This window comes from Melospiza georgiana, chromosome 33, assembly GCF_028018845.1.
Source record: "Melospiza georgiana isolate bMelGeo1 chromosome 33, bMelGeo1.pri, whole genome shotgun sequence".
Taxonomy (NCBI): Eukaryota; Metazoa; Chordata; class Aves; order Passeriformes; family Passerellidae; genus Melospiza; species Melospiza georgiana.
This window is the reverse complement of record NC_080462.1, coordinates 1,748,175-1,769,948: the sequence shown is the minus strand read 5'-3', so window position 1 is coordinate 1,769,948 and position 21,774 is coordinate 1,748,175. Positions and strand designations below refer to the sequence as shown.

Sequence of the window (21,774 nt, the reverse complement as noted above, 5' to 3'; positions counted from 1 at the left end):
TCCCGTGGGAATGGGGGGGTCCCGTGGGAATGGGGGGTCCTGGGAGAATCCAAATTCTGGGAGAATGGAGATTTCAAGGGATGGAATGGACCGGAGAGGGTTCCTTGGGAATGGGGTGCTGGGCCATGGAGACCCTGGGGAATGGGGGTCCCAGGGATGGGGGGACACAAGGAAATGGGGGTCCCAGGGTTTGATTTCCAAGGGAATGGGGGTCCCAGGGATGGGGGGACACAAGGAAATGGGGGTCCCAGGGTTTGATTTCCAAGGGAATGGGGGTCCCAGGGATGGGGGGGACACAAGGAAATGGGGGTCCCAGGGTTTGCTTTCCAAGGGAATGGGGCTCCCAGGGATGGGCAGTGGCTGGGTGAGCCCGTGGGTCTCAGCCCCTCTGGGTGCCTCAGATTTTGGGGTGCCCCAGAGCCCAGCACAGCCCCCCGGAGGCGCTGTTGTTTTTGGGGGGTCACCCCACGCGGGTTTCGAGGGGCTCTGGGTCTGTCCCCACCCCCAGGGACTTTTTTTTCTTATCTTCATTTCCATTTCCTTCCCTTTTTTCTGCCGCTCTTGCACCCCCTCAGTTCCTGGGGAACTCCCGAGGGGTGAACGGGTTTGGGGGGACCCCGGGCAGGGGAAAAGGGGGTGCGGGGTTGGGGGGACATTTCCCGGTCGGGTTTTTGGGTCCAGCCCCGTTTTTCCATCACCCCAAATCCGCCCTGGAGCCCTTTGGGAGCCGGGACGGGACCGCGGCCACTCCCGAACCTTCTGGAAGCCGCCCCGGGCGGGTTTGGGATCTCTTATCTCGGAGGCACCCGGATGGAAATCTCCTAATTGGATCCCAGGGCTAATTAGGTAATTAATCCCGGCGCTGTCACCTCGCGGGGGTTCGGGGCCGAAGCCAAATCCAACGCCCCAAAATTTGGGATCTGCTGTGGGAGAGGGCCTGGAGGGGGAGTGGCGATCCCAAATTTGGGAATATTTGTGGGAGGGAGGGTCCAGGGAACGGGGGGGGTGGGATTGGGGACGGGGTTTAAAGCTGGGAAAAAAAATTCCCTGGAAAACAGAAATTCCAGCAAAACAGAAACCCAAGGAAAACAGAAATCCCGGGAGATAAAAATTCCAGGAAACAGAAATCCTGGGGAAACAGAAATCCAGGAAAAGAGAAATCTCGGGAATCAGAATTCCAGGAAAACAGAAATCCAGGGAATCCAAATTCCAGGGAATCAGAATTTCTGGGAAACAGAAATCCCAGAGAATAGAAATCCCGGGAAAACAGAATTCCCGGGAAAACAGAATTCCTGGAATTAGAATTCCAGGAAGACAGAAATCCCAGGGAAACAGAAATATCGGGGAAACAGAAATCCTGGAAATCAGAATTCCCAGGAAAACAGAAATCCCAGAAAAACAGAAATCCAGGGAGACAGAATTCCTGGGAAAACGGAAATCATGGGAAAACAGAAATGGCCACAAGGAGGGGACAGGGGACAGCGACAGGGGACAGGGCCAGCTCCTGGTGGCCACAAGGAGGGGACAAGGACAGGGATAAGGGACAGGGACATTTCCTGGTGGCCGTGGTTCTGCTGGAGCTGAGCCCCCCTTCCCACACCAATCCCCGGCTGGGGCGGATTTGGGGGGATTTGGGGTTATTTTGGGGGATTTAGGGGTTTTTTAATGGGATTTGGGGGTGAATTTTTATAGGATTTTGGAGGGACTTTTAGGGGGATTTGGGGACCTTGGGAGGATTTGGGATCCTGAGGGGATTTGGGATCCTGAGGGGATTTGAGATCCTGGGGGGATTTGGGGTTCAGGGAGAGATTTGGGATCCTGAAGGGATTTGGGACCTTGGGGGATTTGGGGATCTTGGGAGGATTTTGGGTCCCACGGGTGCCCCAAACCTCAGGGCTCAGGGCCAAATACAAAACACCAGGAACTGAATAATCCCAAAATCCAGCAAACCCCATAAAAACCCCACAAAAAACCTTCTGGAAAAAAAAAAAAAAACCTTCATTCTGATCAGTTCTGGGAGTGTTTACCCCCAAAATGAACCCCAAAAACCCCAAATCCCCGGGACTGAGCCGCGTGTTTGTGCCCGGGGATGATTTAGGAGCTCGGCTGAACCTTGGAAAGCCCGGCCCTAATTAAGGCAGCTCATTAAGGGCCTGAATGGGGCCATTAACCCAACGTGCCCCAATTTGGCCTCGTTTGGAGCTCCCCGAATTTCGGCTTCGCTTCCTGTTTGGAGCTGCCCTAAAAGGCCCCGATGAGTCAGGGTTGGGGTTTTTGGGGGAAGGGAGAAGGCGAGCAGGGCTTGGGATGGTTCAGGGTTTGGGTTTGGGGATGATTCAGGGGTTGGGGTGGTTCAGGCTTTGGGATGATTCAGGGTTTGTCACTGGTTTGGTTTTTAGGGCTGATTTTGGGGCTGGGTTTCGGGGCTTGTTCCAATTTTGGGGTTGGATTTTGGGGCTGGTTCAGTTTTTTGGGGCTGATTTTAGGGTTGGGGTTTGGGGCTTGTTCCAGTTTTGGGGTTGGATTTTGGGGCTGTTTTTTGGGGCTGTTTTGGGCCTGGTTCAGGCTTTGGGGTTGGTTTGGCCTTGGGGTGATTCAGGGTTTGTCACTGGTTCAGTTTTTAGGGCTGATTTGGGGGCTGGGTTTGGGGTTTGTTCCAATTTTGGGGCTGATTTTGGGGCTTGTTCCAATTTTGGGCCTGGTTCGGCCTTGGGATGATTCAGGGTTTGTCACTGGTTTGGTTTTTAGGGCTGAATTTGGGGCTGGGTTTTGGGGCTTGTTCCAATTTTGGGGTTGGTTTTTGGGGCTGGTTGAGGTTTTGGGGCTTGTTCCAATTTTGGGGTTGGTTTTGGGGGCCGGTTCAGGTTTTGGGGCTGTTTTGGGGCCTATTCATGGTTTGGGGCTGGTTTGTTTTTTAGGGTTGATTTTGGGGCTGGTTTTTGGGGCTTGTTCCAATTTTGGGGTTGGTTTTGGGGGCTGGTTCAGGTTTGGGGGCTTGTTCCAATTTTGGAGCTGGTTTTTGAGGCCTGGTTCAGGGTTTGGGGCTTGTCCTGAATTTGGGGCTGTTTTTTGGGGCTGTTTTTGGGGCCTGGTTCAGGCTGTGGGATGATTCAGGGTTTGTCACTGGTTTGGTTTTTAGGGCTGATTTTGGGGCTGGGTTTTGGGGCTTGTTCCAATTTTGGGGTTGGTCTTGGGGCTGATTCAGGTCTTGAGGTTGATTCAGGTTTTGGGGCTGATTTTGGGGCTGGTTCAGGCTTTGGGGTTGGTTTGGCCTTGGGACGATTCAGGGTTTGTCACTGGTTTGGTTTTTTGGGCTGGGTTTGGGGCTTGTTCCAATTTTGGAATTCCCAACCCTCCCTCCTCCTGTTGTTTCCCCATTCATATATTTTTATATTCAAATAAAATTCCCAACCTCCTCCTATGGTTTTCCCCTTTATTTTTATTTAATTTAAATAAAATTTCCCACCTCCTCCTGTTGTTTTTCCTTTTCTTTAAAGTTAAATCAAATTACTTTTTTAAAAAAATTTAAATAAAATTAAATAATTTTTGTCAACAAAATGAAATTCTTTTAAAAATTTAAATAGATACACTTTAATTTAAATAAAAATAAAATATTTAACTTCAATAAAATTAAACTATTTAGTTTCAATGAAATGTTTGCTTTAAATACAATATTTGCTTTAAATACAATATTTGCTTTAAATAAAATATTTGCTTTAAATAAAATACTTAATTTCAATAAAATACTTAATTTCAATAAAATATTTACTTTAAATAGAATTAAAATATTCAATTTAAATAGAATATTTATTTGAATAAAATATTTTATTTAAATAAAATACTTAATTTAAATAAAATATCCATTTACATAAAATATTTAATTTAAATTTAAAATTAATTTAAATAGAATTAAAACACTAAATTTAAATAAAATCATTTTTTAAAAATAAACCCAAACAAAACCTCCTCCTGCCGTTTCCCCACACATTCATTTTTCACTCCCTTTATCCCATCCCACAGCTGCTCCCAGCCAAATTTTTTCCAGCCGAGGAATTCCTGAAATCCCATTCCCGGCCATTCCCTCGCTGGGAGCCGCGTCCCGCCCGGGGCTGGAATTCCGCTCCCATTCCGCTCCCAGCGTGACACACGCGCGGTTCCCGCGGCCGCGTCCCCCCCGTGTGTCACCCCGGTGCCACCCCGGTGTCACCCCGGTGTCACCTCCCCCGGGGGACGCGGCCCCGGTGCCGTCACCGCGGGGCTGCGGCCGGCAGAGGCGTTTGATCCCGAAATACACCGGGGAAAAATGGAATTTAGCACCGAAACGCAGCTGGGAAAAGTGGATTTTGGCCACAAAATACAGCAGGAAAAAATGTGGATTTTAGTCACAAAATACAGAGGGGGAAAAGCGGATTTTAGTCTCAAAATATAGTGGGGGAAAGGGGGACTTTAGTCCCAAAATACAGAGGGGAAATGGGATTTTACTCCCAAAATACAGAGGGGGAAATGGAATTTAGTACCAAAATACAGCAGGGAAAAGTGGATTTTAGCCATAAAATGCAGCAGAAAAATGTGGATTTTTGTCACAAAATATAGTGGGGGAAAGTGACTTTTTCACTCCAATATACAGGGGGGGGAATGTGGATTTTAGTCCCAAAAAACAGTGGGGAAAAAGCAACTTTTAGTCCCAAAATGCAGGGGGGGAAAAGTGACTTTTAGTCCCAAAATACAGAGGGGGAAATGTGCGGTTTAATCCCAAAATACAGAGGGGGAAATGTTGATTTTAGTCTCAAAGCACAGCAGAGAAAAGCGATTTTTTTGCCCCGAAATACAGCAGAAAAATGTGGATTTTAGTCCCAAAATAGAGTGGGGGAAAAGCAACTTTTAGTCATAAAATACAGGGGGGAAATGTGGATTTTAGTGTCAAAACACAGCAGAGAAAAGCGACTTTTTGCCCCAAAATACAGTGGGAGAAATATGGATTTTAGTCCCAAAATACAGAGACTTTTTATCCCAAAATAGAGTGGGGAAAAAGGGGATTTTAATCCCAAAACACAGTGGGGAAAAAGCAGATTTTTTGTCCCAAAATGCAGTGGGAAAAGTGGATTTTAGTCACAAAATACAGGGGGGGAAAAGTGGATTTTTGCCCCAAAACACAGAGCAGGACACCCTGAGGACTCTGTGCCATCCTGGTGGCTGCAGCCCATCTTTTATCCATGTTTTTAACACCTTTTTTATCCACATTTTTTACCTTTTATCCACGTTTTAAACCTGCTTTTTATACTTGGTTTTAACCCATTTTTAATCCATTTTAACCTGTTTTTTATCCATCTTTTTAACTCTTTTTTTATCCATGTTTTAACTCATCCTTTATCCACATTATCCACATTTTTTACCCATTTTTATCCATATTTTTAACCCATCCTTTGTCCACATTATCCATGCTTTTTACCCGTTTTTTACCCAATTTTTATCCATTTTTATCCATATTTTTACCCCATCTTTTATCCACGCTTTTTACCCATTTTTATCCATATTTTTAACGCATCTTTTATCCACATTATCCACGTTCTTTACCCGTTTTTTATCCATTTTTAAACCCACTTTTTACCCATTTTTTTACCCATTTTTATCCATATTTTTACCCCATTCTTTATCCCTGATATCCACACTTTTCACCCAATTTTTTTTACCCATTTTCAACCCATTCCCACCCACCTCCACAACCCCCTTTTTAACCCACGTTTGCAACCCAGTTATTCTCCGCCTCTTTAACCTGTTTTCAATTAAACGCCGGCTTTAATTAAGCCATGCTTTTAATTAAACCGTGTTTTTCCAGCCCGTGCTGCTTTTCCACCCTTCCCTCACCTGGGGAGCAGCCCCAGGGCCGGAGCAGCCCCCAGGCTCCTCTGTCCCCTCGGTGCCACCCGCTGTGTCCCCAGTGCCACCTCGGCGGGGTCCCCTCACCCCCCAGCACCGCTTTTGTCACCGCGGTGCCACCTCTGTCCCCTCGGGGCCACCGCGGGTGACGCGGAGGTGTCGCCTTTGATGGGGATGGGGACGGCAGGAGCGGCTCTGATTAATTCCAGGAGCAGCTGGAAAACAGCCGGGGCTGGGGAGAGCCAGGCTGGCACGGGGACAGCGAGGGGACAGCGTGGGGACAAGGTGGGGACAGTGCAGGGACACAGGAACAACGTGGGGACAATGTGGGGACACCACGGGGACACCGCCAGGAGCTGGCCCAGCCTGCAGCATCCTCGTCCCTTGTGGTCCTTGTCCCGTGTGACACCGGGGGACAGATGGGGACAGATGTGTCACCTCAGGGTGAGGAGGCCACTGGGGTCACCGAGCTCTTGGGGACAGCCGGGCCATTGTCACCAGTGGTACTTCTTGTGTCACCAATGTCACCTCCTCTGTGGGGGCTCTGTGCCAGCCCCAGCGTCCATCCTGGTGTCCATTCCCAGTGTCCATCCCCAGTGTCCATCCCCAGTGTCCATCCCCAGTGTCCATTCCCAGTGTCCATCCTGGTGTCCATCCCCAGTGTCCATCCTTTTGTCCATCCCTAATGTCCATCCCCAGTGTCCATCCCCAATGTCCATTCCCAGTGTCCATTCCCAGTGTCCATCCCCATTGTTCATCCTTGTGTCCATCCCCAGTGTCCATCCTTTTGTCCATCCCATGTCCATCCCCAGTGTCCATCCTGTGTCCATCCCCATTTTCCATCCCTATTTTCCATCTCCAGTCCCATCCCTCATGTCCATCCCCATTGTCCACACCCATTGTCCACCCTTATTTTCCACCCTTATTTTCCACCCCCATTGTTCACCCCTGGTGTCCACCCCACTGTCCACCTCTATTTTTCCATCCCTATCGTCCATCCCTGTTGTCCATCCCCATGTCCACCCCTCTGTTCACCCCAGCGTCCACCCCCAGTGTCCATTCTCAATGTCCACCACCAACGTCCATCCCCAATGTCCCCCCCCCATTGTCCACCCTTATTTTCCATCCCCATTGTCCACCCCGATGTCCACCCCATTTTCCACCCCTGTGTCCATTCTCAATGTCCACCCCTGATGTCTAGCCCCATTGTCCAACCTCATTTTCCATCCCTAGTTTCCACCCCAGTGTCCACCCCCAATGTCCACTCCATTCTCAATGTCCACCCCTATTTTCCACGCTCAATGTCCACCCCTGCCGAGTGTCCACCTCCATTGTTCACCCCGTTGTCCACCACAGCGTCCACCTCTACTTGCCACCCCCAATGTGCATTTGCAATGTCCACCTCATTGTCCACCCCTCCTTCACACCTCAATTTTCCACCCCCATATCCACCCCAGTGTCCATCCTGCGTCCATCCCCATTTTCCACCTCTATTTTTTACCTCCAGTGTCCACCTCCATTTTCCACCCCATTTTTCATTCCCATGTCCACCCCAATGTCCACCACAGCGTCTACCCCCATTTCCCACCCCTATTTTCCACCTCCAGTGTCCATCCCCAATGTCCACCCTGGTGTCCACCCCAATGTCCACCCCCAATGACCACCCCATGTCTACCCCTGTGTCCACCCCTATTTTCAACCCGCAATGTCCATCCCCAATGTCCACCCCTGTGTCCACCACAGTGTCCACCCCTGTTTTCCATCCCTGTTTTCCACCTCCAATGTCCACCCCTGTGTCCACCACAGTGTCCACCCTCAGTGTCCCTCCTGTGTCCATCCCCATCTTCCATCCCTGTTTTCCACCTCCAATGTCCACCCTAAGTGTCCATCCCCAATGTCCACCCTCAGTGTCCATCCTGTGTCCATCCCCATCTTCCATCCCTATTTTCCATCCCAATGTCCATTCTCAATGTCCACCCCCGTGTCCCCCGTGTCGCTCCCGCCCTGTGCAGCCCCGCCTGTCGCTGTCCCTGTCCCTGTCCCTGTCCCTGTCCCTGTCCCTGTCCCTGTCCCGGTCCCTGTCCCTGTCCCGGTCCCTGTCCCTGTCCTTGTCCCTGTCCCTGTCCCTGTCCCTGTCCCTGTCCCTGTCCCTGTCCCTGTCCCGTTCCCTGTCCCTGTCCCTGCCCCAATCCCTGTCCCTGTCCCTGTCCCTGTCCCTGTCCCGGTCCCTGTCCCTGTCCCTGTCCCTGTCCCTGTCCCTGTCCCCGTCCCGTTCCCTGTCCCTGTCCCTGTCCCGGTCCCTGTCCCTGTCCCTGTCCCTGTCCCGGTCCCGGTCCCGGTCCCGGTCCCGGTCCCTGTCCCGGTCCCGGTCCCGGTGCTCCCAGCGCCGCAGCCCCGCACGTGCCGGGCCGGGCCGTTCCGTTCCGAGCGGGGCCGGGCCGGGAGCGCCGCGGGATCTGGAGCACTCGGTGGCCCCGGGGCCGGGCTTTGGCAGAGCCGGCCCGGGCGGTCCCGGAACGGCGGAAGGGCCGAGAGCGGCCCCGGGGCAGAGCCGGGCCGGGCGGGGCCGGGATGGGCACGGGGGTGGCACGGGAGAGGGGACATGGGACAGAGGGGACACGGCATGGAGGGACACGGAGCGGGGGGGGACGTGGGACTGAGGGGGGACATGGCACTGAGGGGACATGGGACGGAAAGGGGGACATGGCACTGAGGAGGGATGTGACGCAGAGAGGGGACATGGCACTGAGGGGGGACATGGCACTGAGGGGACATGGCACTGAGGGGACATGGCACTGAGGGGGGACATGGCACTGAGGGGACAAGGCACGGAGAGGGGACATGGCACTGAGGGGACATGGCACTGAGGGGGGACATGGCACTGAGGGGACAAGGCACGGAGAGGGGGGCACAGGAAGAAAAGGGGTGACAGCACCAAGGGGGGGTCACACACTGGGGCGGGGTCACTGTCACCCACTGTCACATGGCCCTGTCCCTGTCCCCAAGGGCTCCATCCAGCGCCAGGTGCCACTATCCCAGTTCTTCCACCCGCTGCCATGTCACTGTCCCAACTTCTCCACCCATTCCTCTGTTCCTGTCCCATCTTCTGTTGTCACCTCCCTGTCCCCAACGCTTCATTCACTGCTGCGGCCCTGTCCCAGCTCCTCCATCCCTGCCATTGTCCTTGTCCCCAACAGTTCCATCCAGTGCCAGGTGTCACTGTCCCAGCTCCTCCATCCCTGCCATGTCACTGTCCCCAACAGTTCCATCCAGTGCCATGTGTCACCGTCCCAGCTCCTCCATCCCTGCCATTGTCCTTGTCCCCAAGGATTCCATCCAGTGCCATGTGTCACTGTCCCAGCTCCTCCATCCCTGCCATTGTCCTTGTCCCCAACAGCTCCATCCAGTGCCATGTGCCACCATCCCAGCTCCTCCATCCCTGCCATTGTCCTTGTCCCCAACGGTTCCATCCAGTGCCAGGTGTCATTGTCCCATCTCCTCCATCTGCTGCCACGTTCCTGTCCCCAAGGGTTCCATCCATCCAGTGCCATGTGTCACCATCCCAGCTCCTCCATCCCTGCCACTGTCACTGGGTGGGAGTGACATCCCTGCCATGTCACTGTCCCCAAGGGTTCCATCCCTGCCGTGTCCCTGTCCCTCAGCAGTTCCATCCCTGCCATTGTCCTTGTCCCCAAGGGCTCCATCCAGTGCCATTTGTCACTGTCCCAGCTCCTCCATCCCTGCCATTGTCCCTGTCCCCAACAGTTCCATCCAGTGCCATGTGTCACTGTCCCATCTCCTCCATCCCTGCCGTGTCCCTCTCCCTGCTGACCGTGTCCCTGTCCCCCAGGGTTCCATCCCTGCCATGTCCCTGACCCCCTGACCGTGTCCCTGTCCCTGCCACCCCACCCTGTCCCCGTGGTCCCGGTGCTGTGCCCGGTGCGGTGCCCGGTGTGTGCCTGGTGCGGTGCCCGGTGCGGTGCCTGGTGGATGCCCGGTGTGTGCCCAGTGCCCGGTGTGTGCCCGGTGCGGTGCCCGGTGCCCGGGGCCGGTCCGTAGGAGGGACCCGCATCCCTCAAACCCCGCTCCAGCCACACCTTTGATCCCTGCGAGCCCCGAGCCCTGCGTGACCGAGCCGCCACCTCCATCCCAGTGTCCCCGCCGTCCCCCCAGTGTCCCCCCCGTGTCCCCTCGCTGTCCCCCCGTGTCCGGCCGGGGTCCGGCGGGCCGGCCGCTCCCTAATTAGGGGGTGCGAGCGGAGCAGGGCGGCAGCCACGCACAGCTCGGAGCCACTCACTCATCCCGCAGGAATCTCCCCACGGGGAGGCGCGGCCCCGGCACAGCGCCTAAAAGGGCCCCGCGCGGGCCGCCTGCTCTCGGAGCCTTCCTGCGCCCTCCTCATCCTCATCCTCATCCTCATCCTCATCCTCCTCCTCCTCCTCCTCCTCCTCGTGCGCGGCGCCATGGCACGGCACGGCGCCAGCCTGCTGCTGCTGCTGCTCGGCATGATGCCAGGTACGAGCGGGCACCGCGGGGGCTCCGAGCGGCGGGGCGGAGCGAGGGGCGCGCACCCGGGCACAGCTGGGCACGGCTGGGGCTCCTGGCACACCTGGGGCACACCTGGGGCTCCTATCACACCTGGGGCTCCTGGCACACCTGGGGTACTGGGCACACCTGCAGCCCTAGGCACACCTGGGGCTCCTGGCACACCTGGGGTACTGGGCACACCTGGGGCTCCTGGCACACCTGGGGCACACCTGGGACTCCTATCACACCTGGGGTACACCTGGGGACACTTGGGCACACACCTAGGGCACACCTGAGACTCCTGGGCACACCTGGGGCTCCTGGCACACATGCGACCCTGGGCACACCTTGGGGACACCTGGGGCACAGCTGGGGCTCCTGGCACCTTGGACCTGGCCCCTGGACCTTGGGCTCCTGTGACACCTGTGGCTCTGGGCACACCCCTGAGGCACACCTGGGGACACTTGGGCACACACCTGGGGCACACCTGGGGCAAACCTGGGGCACACCTGTGGTACCTGGGCACACTTGGAGCTCCTGGGGCTCCTGTCACCCCTGCAGCCCTGTCACACCTGCAGCTCCTGGCACACCTGCTACCCTGGGCACACCTGGGGCACACCTGGGGACTGTCACACCTGTGACCCCTGTCACGCCTGGGGTTCTGTCACACCTGGGGCTCTGGGCACACACCTGGGGCTCCTGGGCACACCTGGGGCTCTGGGCACACACCTGGGGCACACATCTGGGGCTCCTGGGGCTCCTGGCACACCTGTGGCCACCACCAGGGTCTGGTGCTGGTTTTTGGGGTTGCAGGTGTGGGGTCAGGACCTGCCAGGTGTGGCATTTTTGGGGCGGCAGGTGTGGGGTCTTTGGTGCTTCCAGATGTGGGGTTTTTGGGGTTAGAGGTGTGGGGTTTTTGGGGATGCCAAGTGTGGGGTTTTTGGGGTTGCAGGTGTGGCATCTTTGGTGCTGCCAGGTTGGTGGATTTTTTGGGGCTGCAGGTGTGGGGTCAGGAGCTGCAGGTGTGGGGCGCTCTGGGTGTCATTTTGGGTGTGACAGCGCCATTTCTGGGTGTGACAGTGCCATTTCAGGGGGTGGCAGTGCCATTTCAGGGGGTGGCAGTGCCATTTCAGGGGGTGGCAGTGTCATTTTGAGGGAGGACGGTGCCATTTCGGGGAGGTGACAGCGTCATGTCAGTGTGCGCCAGCGCCACGTCGGGCTGTGGCACTGCCGTGTCAGGTGTGACAATGCCATTTTTGGAGGTGACAGTGCCATTTCAGGGGGTGGCAGCGCCCTTTTGAGAGGTGACAGTGCCATTTCTGGTGTGACAGCGCCACGTCGGGGTGTGACAATGCCATTTCGGGGGTAACAATGCCATTTTGAGGGGTGACAGTGCCATTTCTGGTGTGACGGCGCCCATTTGGGAGGTCACAGTGCCATTTCGGGGGTGACCATGCTGTTTAGGGGTGTGACAGTGCCATGTCGGGCTGTGATGCTGCCATTTTGGGGTGTGACAGTTCCATTTTGGGGGTGACCATGCTGTTTAAGGGAGTGACAACGCCATTTCTGGGGGTACCAATGTCATTTTGAGGGGTGACACCGCCATTTCTGGATGTGACACTGCCATGCCGGGCTGCGACAACGCCATTTCTGGGGGTAACAGTGTCATTTTGAGGTGTAACAATGCCATTTTTGGGAGTGACAGCGCCACTTCGAGGTGCGACGGTGTCATTTTGAGGGGTGACGGTGCCACGTGTCGGGCTGTGACAGTGCCACTGTGTCCCCCAGCTCTCCTGGTGGCCGTCAGGATCAACGGCAAGGGCCGCGAGGTTCTGTACCTGGCCAAGGGCGACTCGGTCAAGCTGGGCTGTCCGTATGTCCTGGAGCCCGAGGACAACGGACCCCAGGGCGTGGGCATCGAGTGGATCCAGATCAGCCCCGAGAGACCCAGCCCCGAGAACGTGGTGAGGGGAACGGGGGGACCGAGGGGAAATGGGGGGCGAGGGGGGAGAGGGTGAGAGCGGAGGGACAGAGGGGACAGGGAGGGACAGAAAGGGACAGGAGGGACAGGAGGGACAGGGAAGGACAGAAAGGGACAGGCAGGGAGTGACAGGGACAGGAGGGACAGGAGGGACAGGAGGGACAGTGAGGGACAGACAGGACAGACAGGGGACAGGCAGGACAGAGAGGGACAGGGAGGGACAGGGAGGGATGGAGAGGGACAGAGAGGGACAGAGAGGACAGACAGGGGACAGGCAGGGACAAAAGGGACAGGAGGGACAGAGGGGGACAGGGAGGGATGGAGAGGGACAGAGAGGACAGACAGGACAGACAGGGGACAGGTGGGATAGAGAGGGAGAGAAAGAGAGAGGAACAGACAGGGAAAGAGGGGACAAGTGGGACAGACAGACAGGGACAGGGAGGGACAGAGGGACAGGGAGGGAGGGGTGGGATAGAGAGACAGAGGGGACGAGGAAAGACAGGGAGGGACAGACGAGGACAGGAAAGGACAGACAGGACAGACAGGGGACAGGGAGGGACAGAGAGGGATGGGGAGGGACAGAGGGGACAGAGAGGGATGGCGAGGGACAGAGGACAAGCAGGACAGACAGGGGACAGAGAGAGACAGAGGGGACAGGGAAAGACAGGGAGGGACAGACAGGACAGGAAAGGACAGACAGGGGACAGGGAGGGACAGAGAAGGACAAGGATGGACAGACAGGGACAGGGAAGGATGGAGAGGGATGGGGAGGGACAGAAAGGGACAGGCAGGGAGACAGAGGGACAGGGAAAGTCTGGAAGGGCAGGAAAATGCCAGGCAAAGTGCAGAAATGCTGGGCAGGGGAACACCAGGCAGGGACAGGCAGGAGAAGCTGGGATGGCAGGGACAGGCAGGGACAGAGGGACAGACAGGACAAGGAAGGTTGGGAAGGGCAGGGAAGGAGCAGGCAGAGAATGGAAGTGCTGGGATGGGAAGGATGAAGGGGGACAGACAGGATTTGGCAGGGCAGGGAAGGGACAGGAATGACAGCGAAGGGACAAGGAGGGACAGGCAGGACAAGCTGGGATGGGATCAGATGGAGCCCAGCGGAGCAGGCAGGGACAGGCAGGGACAAAGAGGGCTGGGAAGGGCACAGAAGGACCAGGCTGGGTCTGGAAATGCTGGGATGGGAAGGATGAAGGGGGACGGGCAGGGACAGACAGGACAGGCAGGGTTTGGCAGGACAGGGAAGGAGCAGGCAGAGTGTGGAAGGATGGAGCAGGACAGGCTGGGAGGGGATGGGATCCATGGGATGGAGCCCAGCTGAGCAGGCAGGGACAGGCAGGACAGGCTGGACAAGCAGGGCAGGGAAGGTCTGGAAGGGCAGGAAAGGAACAGCAGGGACAGGCAGGGATTGGCCAGAGGGACAGGCAGGGACAGGCAGGGACAGGCAGGACAGGGAAGGTCTGGCAGCGTCTGGGAAGGACCAGACAGGGCTGGGCTGGGGTGGAGCCCAGCCAGACACGCAGGGACAGACAGGGAAAAACAGGGACAGGCAGCTGTAGGCAGGGACAGACAGGGACAGAGGGGACAGAAAAGGACCAGGCAGGGACAGGAGGGGACACAGAGTCCAAGAAAGGCAGAGAAATGCCAGGACAGACAGGACAGGGAAGGATGGGAAGGGAGAGGCAGGAAAGGAGCAGGGCCAGGTAGGAAAAGGCAGGCCCTGAGCTGAGGCTAACCCTAACCCGTCCCTAACCCTGACCCCGACCCTAACCCTCACCCTCACCCTAAACCTCAACCTAACCCTAACCCTGACCCTAACCCTAACTCTAACCCAAACCCAACCCAAACCCAACCCAAACCCAAACCAAACTCAACCCAAACCCAAACCAAACTCAACACCAAACCCAAACCCAAACCCAACCCAAACCCAAACCAAACCCAAACCCAAACCCAACCCAAAACCAAAACCAAACCCAAACCAAACTCAACCCAAACCCAAACCCAACCCAAACCCAAACCAAACCCAACCCAACCCAAAACCAAAACCAAACCCAAACCAAACTCAAGCCAAACCCAAACCCAAACCCAAACCCAAACCCAAACCCAAACCCAAACCAAACTCAACACCAAACCCAACCCAAACCCCAGACCCATTCCCACCCCAAATCCATCCCCAAACCCAACCCAACCCAAACCCAACCCTAACCAACCCAACCCAAACCCTAACCCAACCTTAACCCTAACCTAAACTCAACCCAAACCAAACCCAAACCCAACCCAAACCCAACCCTAACCAACCCAACCCAAAACCAAACCCAAACCCAAACCAAACCCAACCCAACCCAAACCCAAACCAAACTCAACCCAAACCCAAACCCAAACCAAACCCAACTCCGACCCACCCCCAAGCCCCACCCGCGGTGTCCCCAAGGCGGCACTGACGCTGTCCCCGCGTCCCCGTGTCCCCAGTTCCTGTCCTACCAGGACCACCACGTGAACTATGGCAGCTCGGGGCTGCAGGACCGCGTGGCCTTCGTGCAGACGGACCCGGGCCAGCGCGACGCCTCCATCCGCGTGGCCGACCTGCAGGAGAGCGACACCGGCACCTACCAGTGCCGCGTCAAGAAGAACACGGTGGCCGTGCACGAGGTCATCGTCACCGTGCAAGGTGAGCGCGCGCCCGGCGTGGCACCGCGGTGGCACCGGGGTGGCACCGATGTGGCACACGTGCCAAGGTGGCGTTGGTTTGTTGTGGTCACGCTGCTCTGTTGGTGGCACTGGCCGTGTCATCTGTGCCCCTCTAGTGCGGCCCCCAATGTCCCCTGTCCCCTTCCTGGCTGGCCCCTGGTGGCACTGACAGTGTCACCTGTGCCCCTCTCATGTGGCCTCCATTGTCACCTGTGCCACTCCCAAGTCCCGTTCCTGGCTGGCTCCTGGTGGCACTGGCAGTGTCACTTGTGGCCCTTTGCTGTGGCATTGGTGGTGTCACCTGAGCCCCTCTCATGTGGCCGCCGGTGGCACTGGCAGTGTCCCCTGTGCCACTCCCAAGTCTCCTTCCTGGCTGGCCCCTGGTGGCACTGGTGGCCCCTCTTGTGTGGCCCTTGGTGGCCCTGACAATGTCCCCTGTCCTGTCCCCTTCCTGGCTGGCCCCTGGTGGCACTGGCAGTGTCACCCGTGTCCCTCTCATGTGGCCGCTGGTGGCACTGGCAGTGTCCCCTGTCCCACTCCCAAGTTCCCTTCCTGGGTGGCCCCTGGTGGCGCCTGTGGTGGTGCCACCTGTGTCCTCCCATGTGTCCCCTGTGCCCCTCTCCTGTGGCCCCTGGTGGCCCTGACAATGTCCCCTGTCCCCCATGCAGGTGGCCCTGACAGTGCCCCGTGTCCCCCCGCCCCAGGTGACTCCTGTCCCCCCACACTCCCAGGTGTCCCCTCTCCTGGGTGGCCCCTGGTGACTCTGATGGTGTCCCCCTGAGTGTCCCCAACAGTGTCCCCTGTCCCTCCCTGGCTGTCCCTGCTGGTGTCCCCTCTGGTGTGGTGGTGTCCCCTGACATGTCCCCATGTCCCCTGGGCTGTCCCTTGCCCCTGTCCCTGTGTCCCCTCTGGTGTGGCACTGTCCCCTCCGGTGTCCCCGTCTCCCCATGTCCCCTGCCACTGTCATGGTGTCCCCTGCCTCTGTCCCTGTGTCCCCTGATGTGTCACTGTGTCCCCTGAGCTGTCCCCTGACACATCTCCGTGTCCCCTGACGCTGTCACTGTGTCCCCGTGTCCCCTGGACTGTCCCCCGCCCTTTGTCACCGTGTCCCCTCTGGTGTCCCCGTGTCCCCTGATGTGTCGTGGTGGCCCTGCTGGCATCGCCATGTCCCCTGCCCCTGTCATGGTGTCCCTGTCAGTGTCCCCATGTCCCCTCTGGTGTGGTGGTGTCCCCTGGGCTGTCCCTGCCCCTATCCCCGTGTCCCCTGCCGGTTTCCCGGTGTCCCCCAAAGTGTCGCATGTCCCCTGCCGTGTCCCCTGTCGTTGTCCCCGTGTCCCCTGGGCTGTCCCCTGAGCTGTCCCGGTGTCCCCTGCCGTGTCCCAGTGTCTTCTCCTGTGTCCCCTGCCGTGTCCGTGTGTCCCCTCGGGTGTCCCGGTGTCCCCTGTTGCTGTCCCTTGGGCTGTCCCTTGCCGTGTCCCCGTGTCCCGGTGTCCCCTGATGGTGTCTGCGTGTCCCCTGGGCTGTCCCCTCCGGTGTCGCACTGTCCCTGCCGGTGTCCCCTGCCCCTGTCCGTGTGTCACCTGGGCTGTCCCCTGAGCTGTCCCCATGTCCCCTGCCTGTGTCCCGGTGTCCCCTGAGCTGTCCCCGTGTCCCTCCCGTGTCCCAGTGTCCCCTGCCGTGTCCCTTGAGCTGTCGCGGTGTCCCGGTGTCCCCATGTCCCGGTGTCCCTCCCGTGTCCCGGTGTCCCCGTGTCCCTGTGTCCCCTGCCGTGTCCCCTGAGCTGTCCCGGTGTCCCGGTGTCCCCATGTCCCGGTGTCCCTGCCGTGTCCCCTGAGCTGTCCCGCTGTCCCCGTGTCCCTGCCGTGTCCCGGTGTCCCTGCCGTGTCCCGGTGTCCCGTGACGCGTGCCCGTGTCCCTGCCGTGTCCCCTGAGCTGCCCCGCTGTCCCCGTGTCCCGGTGTCCCGCTGTCCCGGTGTCCCGGTGTCCCCTGAGCTGTCCCGGTGTCCCGTGACGCGCGCCCGTGTCCCCGTGTCCCTGCCGTGTCCCGCTGTCCCGGTGTCCCACTGTCCCGGTGTCCCTGCCGTGTCCCTGCCGTGTCCCTGCCGTGTCCCTGCCGTGTCCCGGTGTCCCGGTGTCCCCTGACCTGTCCCCGTGTCCCAGCAGAGAAGCCGGCGGCCCCGCAGTGCTGGAGCGAGGGGGAGCTGATCGAGGGGGGGTCGGTGCTGCTGCGCTGCTTCAGCCGGGGGGGCACCGCGCCCCTCTCGTACCAGTGGGCAAAGCTGGCAGAGGGCTACGGCGGGGGGCGCCTGCCCGCGGGCACCCTGCAAGGTGGGTCTGGGGGCACCGGGGGGCACCGAGGGCATTTGGGGGGGATTTGGGGGCGTCCCTGTGCTCGGGTACCCTGCAAGGTGGGTCTGGGGGCACCAAGGTGGGTCTGGGGGCTCGGGGGGGGCACCGAGGGCATTTGGGGGGGTTTGGGGGTGCCCCTGTGCTCAGATACCCTGCAAGGTGGGTCTGGGGGTACCAAGGTGTGTCTGGGGGCACGGGGAGGGAATTGGGGGTTCTGGGGGGGTTTGGGGTGTCCCTGTGCTCGGGCACCCTGCAAGGTGGGTCTGGGGGCACCAAGGTGGGTCTGGGGGTACCAAGGTGGGTCTGGGGGCACCAAGGTGGGTCAGGGGGCACCAAGGTGGGTCTGGGGACACAGGGGGGGAATTGGGGGTTCTGGGGGGATTTGGGGGTGCCCCTGTGCTCAGATACTCTGCAAGGTGAGTCTGGGGGCACCAGGGGGCACAGAGGGCATTTGGGGGGGATTTGGGGGTGTCTCTGCCCATGGGCACCCTGCAAGGTGGGTCTGGGGGCACCGAGGGCATTTGGGGGGAATTTGGGGGTGTCCCTGTGCTCGGGTACCCTGCAAGGTGGGTCTGGGGGCACCAAGGTGGGTCTGGGGGCACCGAGGTGGGTCTGGGGGCACTAAGGTGGGTCAGGGGGCACCGGGGGGCTCTGGCAGGTTCAGGGGGGGATTTGGGAGGGTCCCATGTCTGTGTGTCCGTGCGTCTGTGGGTTCATGTCCGTGTGTCCATGTGTCCCCACGTCCTGGTATCCCTGTCCCTGTGTCCATGTCCTTGTGTCCCTGTCCATGTGTCTGTGTGTCCCCGTGTCCATGTCTGTGTGTCCTTGGCTGTGTGTCCCTGTGTCTGTCCATGTCTGTGTGTCCCTGTCCATGGCTGTGTGTCCCTGAGTCCGTCCCTGTCCCTGTGTCCCTGTGTGTCCTCACGTCCCCATGTCCGTCCATGTCCCCGTGTCCCTGTGTGTCCCTGTGTCTGTCCATATCTCTATGTCTGTGCGTGTCCCCGTGTCCCCTCTCTCCCTCTCTGGGACGTGTGGGTGACACCGAGGTGACAGTGCCCGGTGACACCGAGGTGACAATGCCCGGTGACACCGAGGTGACAGTGCCACCCGTGCCATGCCAGGCCGTGCCCCCGGTGACCTCCTGATCCGCAGCCTGACCGTCGGCCACGCTGGCACCTACCAGTGCCGTGTCACCAACCGCGTGGGCTACTCGGTGTGCCAGCTGAACCTGAGCCCCGGGCCACGTGAGTGACACTGGGGACATCGGGGACACTGGGGACATTGGGGACACTGGGGACATTGGGGACATTGGGGACAGTGGGGACATTGGGGTGTGCCAGCTGAACCTGAGCCCCGGGCCACGTGAGTGACACTGGGGACATCGGGGACATCGGGGACACTGGGGACAGTGGGGACATTGGGGACAGTGGGGACATTGGGGTGTGCCAGCTGAACCTGAGCCCCGGGCCACGTGAGTGACACTGGGGACATCGGGGACACTGGGGACATTGGGGGCATTGGGGACATTGGGGACATTGGGGACATCGGGGGAAATGGGGACATCGGGGGCACTGGGGACATTGGGGACATTGGGGACATTGGGGACACTGGGGACATTGGGGGAAATGGGGACATCGGGGACACTGGGGACATTGGGAGCATTGGGGACATTGGGGACACTGGGGACATTGGGGGAAATGGGGACACTGGGGACATTGGGGGCATCATTGGGGACATTGGGGGCATTGGGGACAGTGGGGACATTGGGGACATCATTGGGGACATTGGGGACATTTGGGGCATTGGGGACATTGCGGACATTGGGGACATGTGGTGTGCCAGCTCAGCTTGAGCCTGGGGCCACGTGAGTGACACTGGGGACACTGGGGACATCATTGGGGACATTGGGGACACTGGGGACATTGGGGACATTGGAGACATCATTGGGGACATTGGGGACACTGGGGACATTGGAGACATCATTGGGGACATTGGGGACATTGGGGACATTGGGGACATTGGGGACATTGGAGACATCATTGGGGACATTGGGGACACTGGGGACATTGGGGGCAATGGGGACACGGGGTGTGCCACCTCAACTTGAGCCTGGGGCCATGTGAGTGACACTGGGGACACTGGAGACATCATTGGGGACATTGGGGACACTGGGGACATTGGGGACATCATTGGGGACATTGGGGACATTGGGGACACTGGGGACACTGGGGACATTGGGGACATTGGGGACATTGGAGACATCATTGGGGACACTGGGGACATTGGGGACATTAGGGTGTGCCAGCTCAACTTGAGGCCTGGGCCACGTGAGTGACATTGGGGACACTGGGGACACTGGGGACATCATTGGGGACATTGGAGACATCATTGGGGACATTGGGGACATTAGGGTGTGCCAGCTCAACCTGACCCCGGGGCCACATGAGTGACATTGGGGACATCATTGGGGGCAATGGGGACATTGGGGACACTGGGGACATTGGGGGTGACACAGGGTGGCACCAGGATGTCTCAGCTCCCAAGGGTGACCCCGTGTGGCGCCAGGGGTGGCTCTGGGTTGGCACCAGGGTGTCCCTGGGCTCCAGGCTGGCACTGCAGTGTCCCTGGGTGGCACCATGGCGGCACCCAGTGGTGGCAGCAGGGGCTGGCAGTGACCGCCGTGTCCCCGTGCCAGGCGGGCGCCAGGCTGGCATCATCGTGGGCTCCATCCTGGGCTCGCTGCTCCTGCTCAGCCTCCTGGGGCTGCTCATCTGGGCACTGATCGCCCGCTACCAGCGCAAGGAGTGCCAGCGCGCCTGCAGCGACTGCCGGTGGGTGCCAGGGGGTGCCACGGGGTGGCACGGGGTGGCACTGGGCTGTGTTGGTCTCTACTGGGCACCAGTGACTGGCACTGGGCACTGATGGGCACCACCGGCTGCTACTGGGCACAACCGGGGACAAACGGGCACCAGTGAGTGACACTGGGTGGGTGGCACCAACTACCGGTGGCTGCCAGGGGGACACCGAGGGTTCTGATGGGTGCCACCAAGTGCAGAGGGTGGCACAGGGCGCTGAGGGACACCAAGGGTGTCACCAAGCAGGGGTGGGTGCCAAGGGGACACCAAGGGGTGCCAATGGGTGTCACCAAGCTCGTGTGGGTGGCACAGGGCACTGAGGGGCACCAAGGGGTGCCAAAGGGTGTCACCAAGCTCGGATGGGTGGCACAGGGCACTGAGGGTGACCTAGAAGTGTCACCAAGCTCGGATGGGTGGCACAGGGCACTGAGGGTGACCTGGAAGTGTCACCAAGCAGGGGGTGTGTGGCACAGAGCACTGATGGCCACCAAGAGGTGCCAATAGGTGCCACCAAACCCCTCGTGACACCACGGGCGGTGCCGAAACCCCCTCTCCCAAGTGCCACCCACCCCCTGGCGGCGCCACCTGACGCTGTCACCGCGCTGTCCCCGCAGGAGCAGCACGGGTGGCACCATGCCCCGGCCGTGCGCCGCCTGTGCCCACCACTCGTACTCCCCGCATGGCATCAGCTACATGCAGTGCCAGCACGGCGACGGCGACGAGCGCGCGGCCGCGCTGCTCTGCAACGAGGGCATGCGACACCAGGTCACCTGTCCCGCGCTGTGACACCGCGGCCACCCAGCGGCGACAGCGACAACGACACAGAGAGAGCCCGCCCGCAAAAGTGACGGCAGGAGCGGCTCCCGACGCCAAAAAAACCGAAAAAGCTTCGAATTCCCACAGAATCGTTCAAAATCCTACAAAATTTCCCCCAAATCCCATAAAATATTTCAAAAACCTCCCAAAATTCCCACAGAATTCCATAAAATCCTTTAAAAGCCCCCAAAAATTCCTGTCCTGGAGCGCCCTCGTGGGGCCACCACGAGGACGGGGATGGGGACAGCGACAGCGACAGAAAGAGCCCGCCTGACAAAGTGACGGCAGGAGCGGCTCCCGAAGCCCAAAAAACCCCCCAAAAAACCTCAAAACCTCACAGAATTCCTCCCAAAATTCCATAAAATAGTTCAAAATCCCCCAAAAATTCCTGTCCTGGAGCGCCCTCGTGGGGCCACCACGGGGACAGCGACAGAAAGCGCCGGCCGGACAAAGTGACGGCAGGAGCGGCTCCCGAAGCCAAAAAAACCCTAAAACCGCTCAAAATCCTACAAAACCCATAAAATCTTAGAGAAATCCCACAGAATTCCTACCAGAATCCCATAAAATCCTTCAAAATCCCACAAAATTCCTTTCTTGGGGCGCCCTCGCGTGGACACCACGGGGACAGCGACAGAAAGCGCCGGCCGGACAAAGTGACGGCAGGAGCGGCTCCCA

General features: G+C 58.6%; 1 protein-coding gene across 1 annotated transcript; it reads left to right on the top strand.

Moving 5' to 3' along the window:
- The first annotated feature begins 10,340 nt into the window (after positions 1 to 10,340).
- Positions 10,341 to 21,069, top strand: VSIG8 (V-set and immunoglobulin domain containing 8). Its single transcript, XM_058042860.1, has 8 exons — positions 10,341 to 10,392; positions 12,193 to 12,368; positions 14,861 to 15,059; positions 15,748 to 15,783; positions 17,240 to 17,407; positions 18,550 to 18,672; positions 20,091 to 20,259; positions 20,898 to 21,069. The coding sequence occupies exons 1-8, from the start codon at positions 10,341 to 10,343 to the stop codon at positions 21,067 to 21,069; spliced, it is 1,095 nt and encodes a 364-aa protein (XP_057898843.1).
- Positions 21,070 to 21,774: the final 705 nt, after the last annotated feature.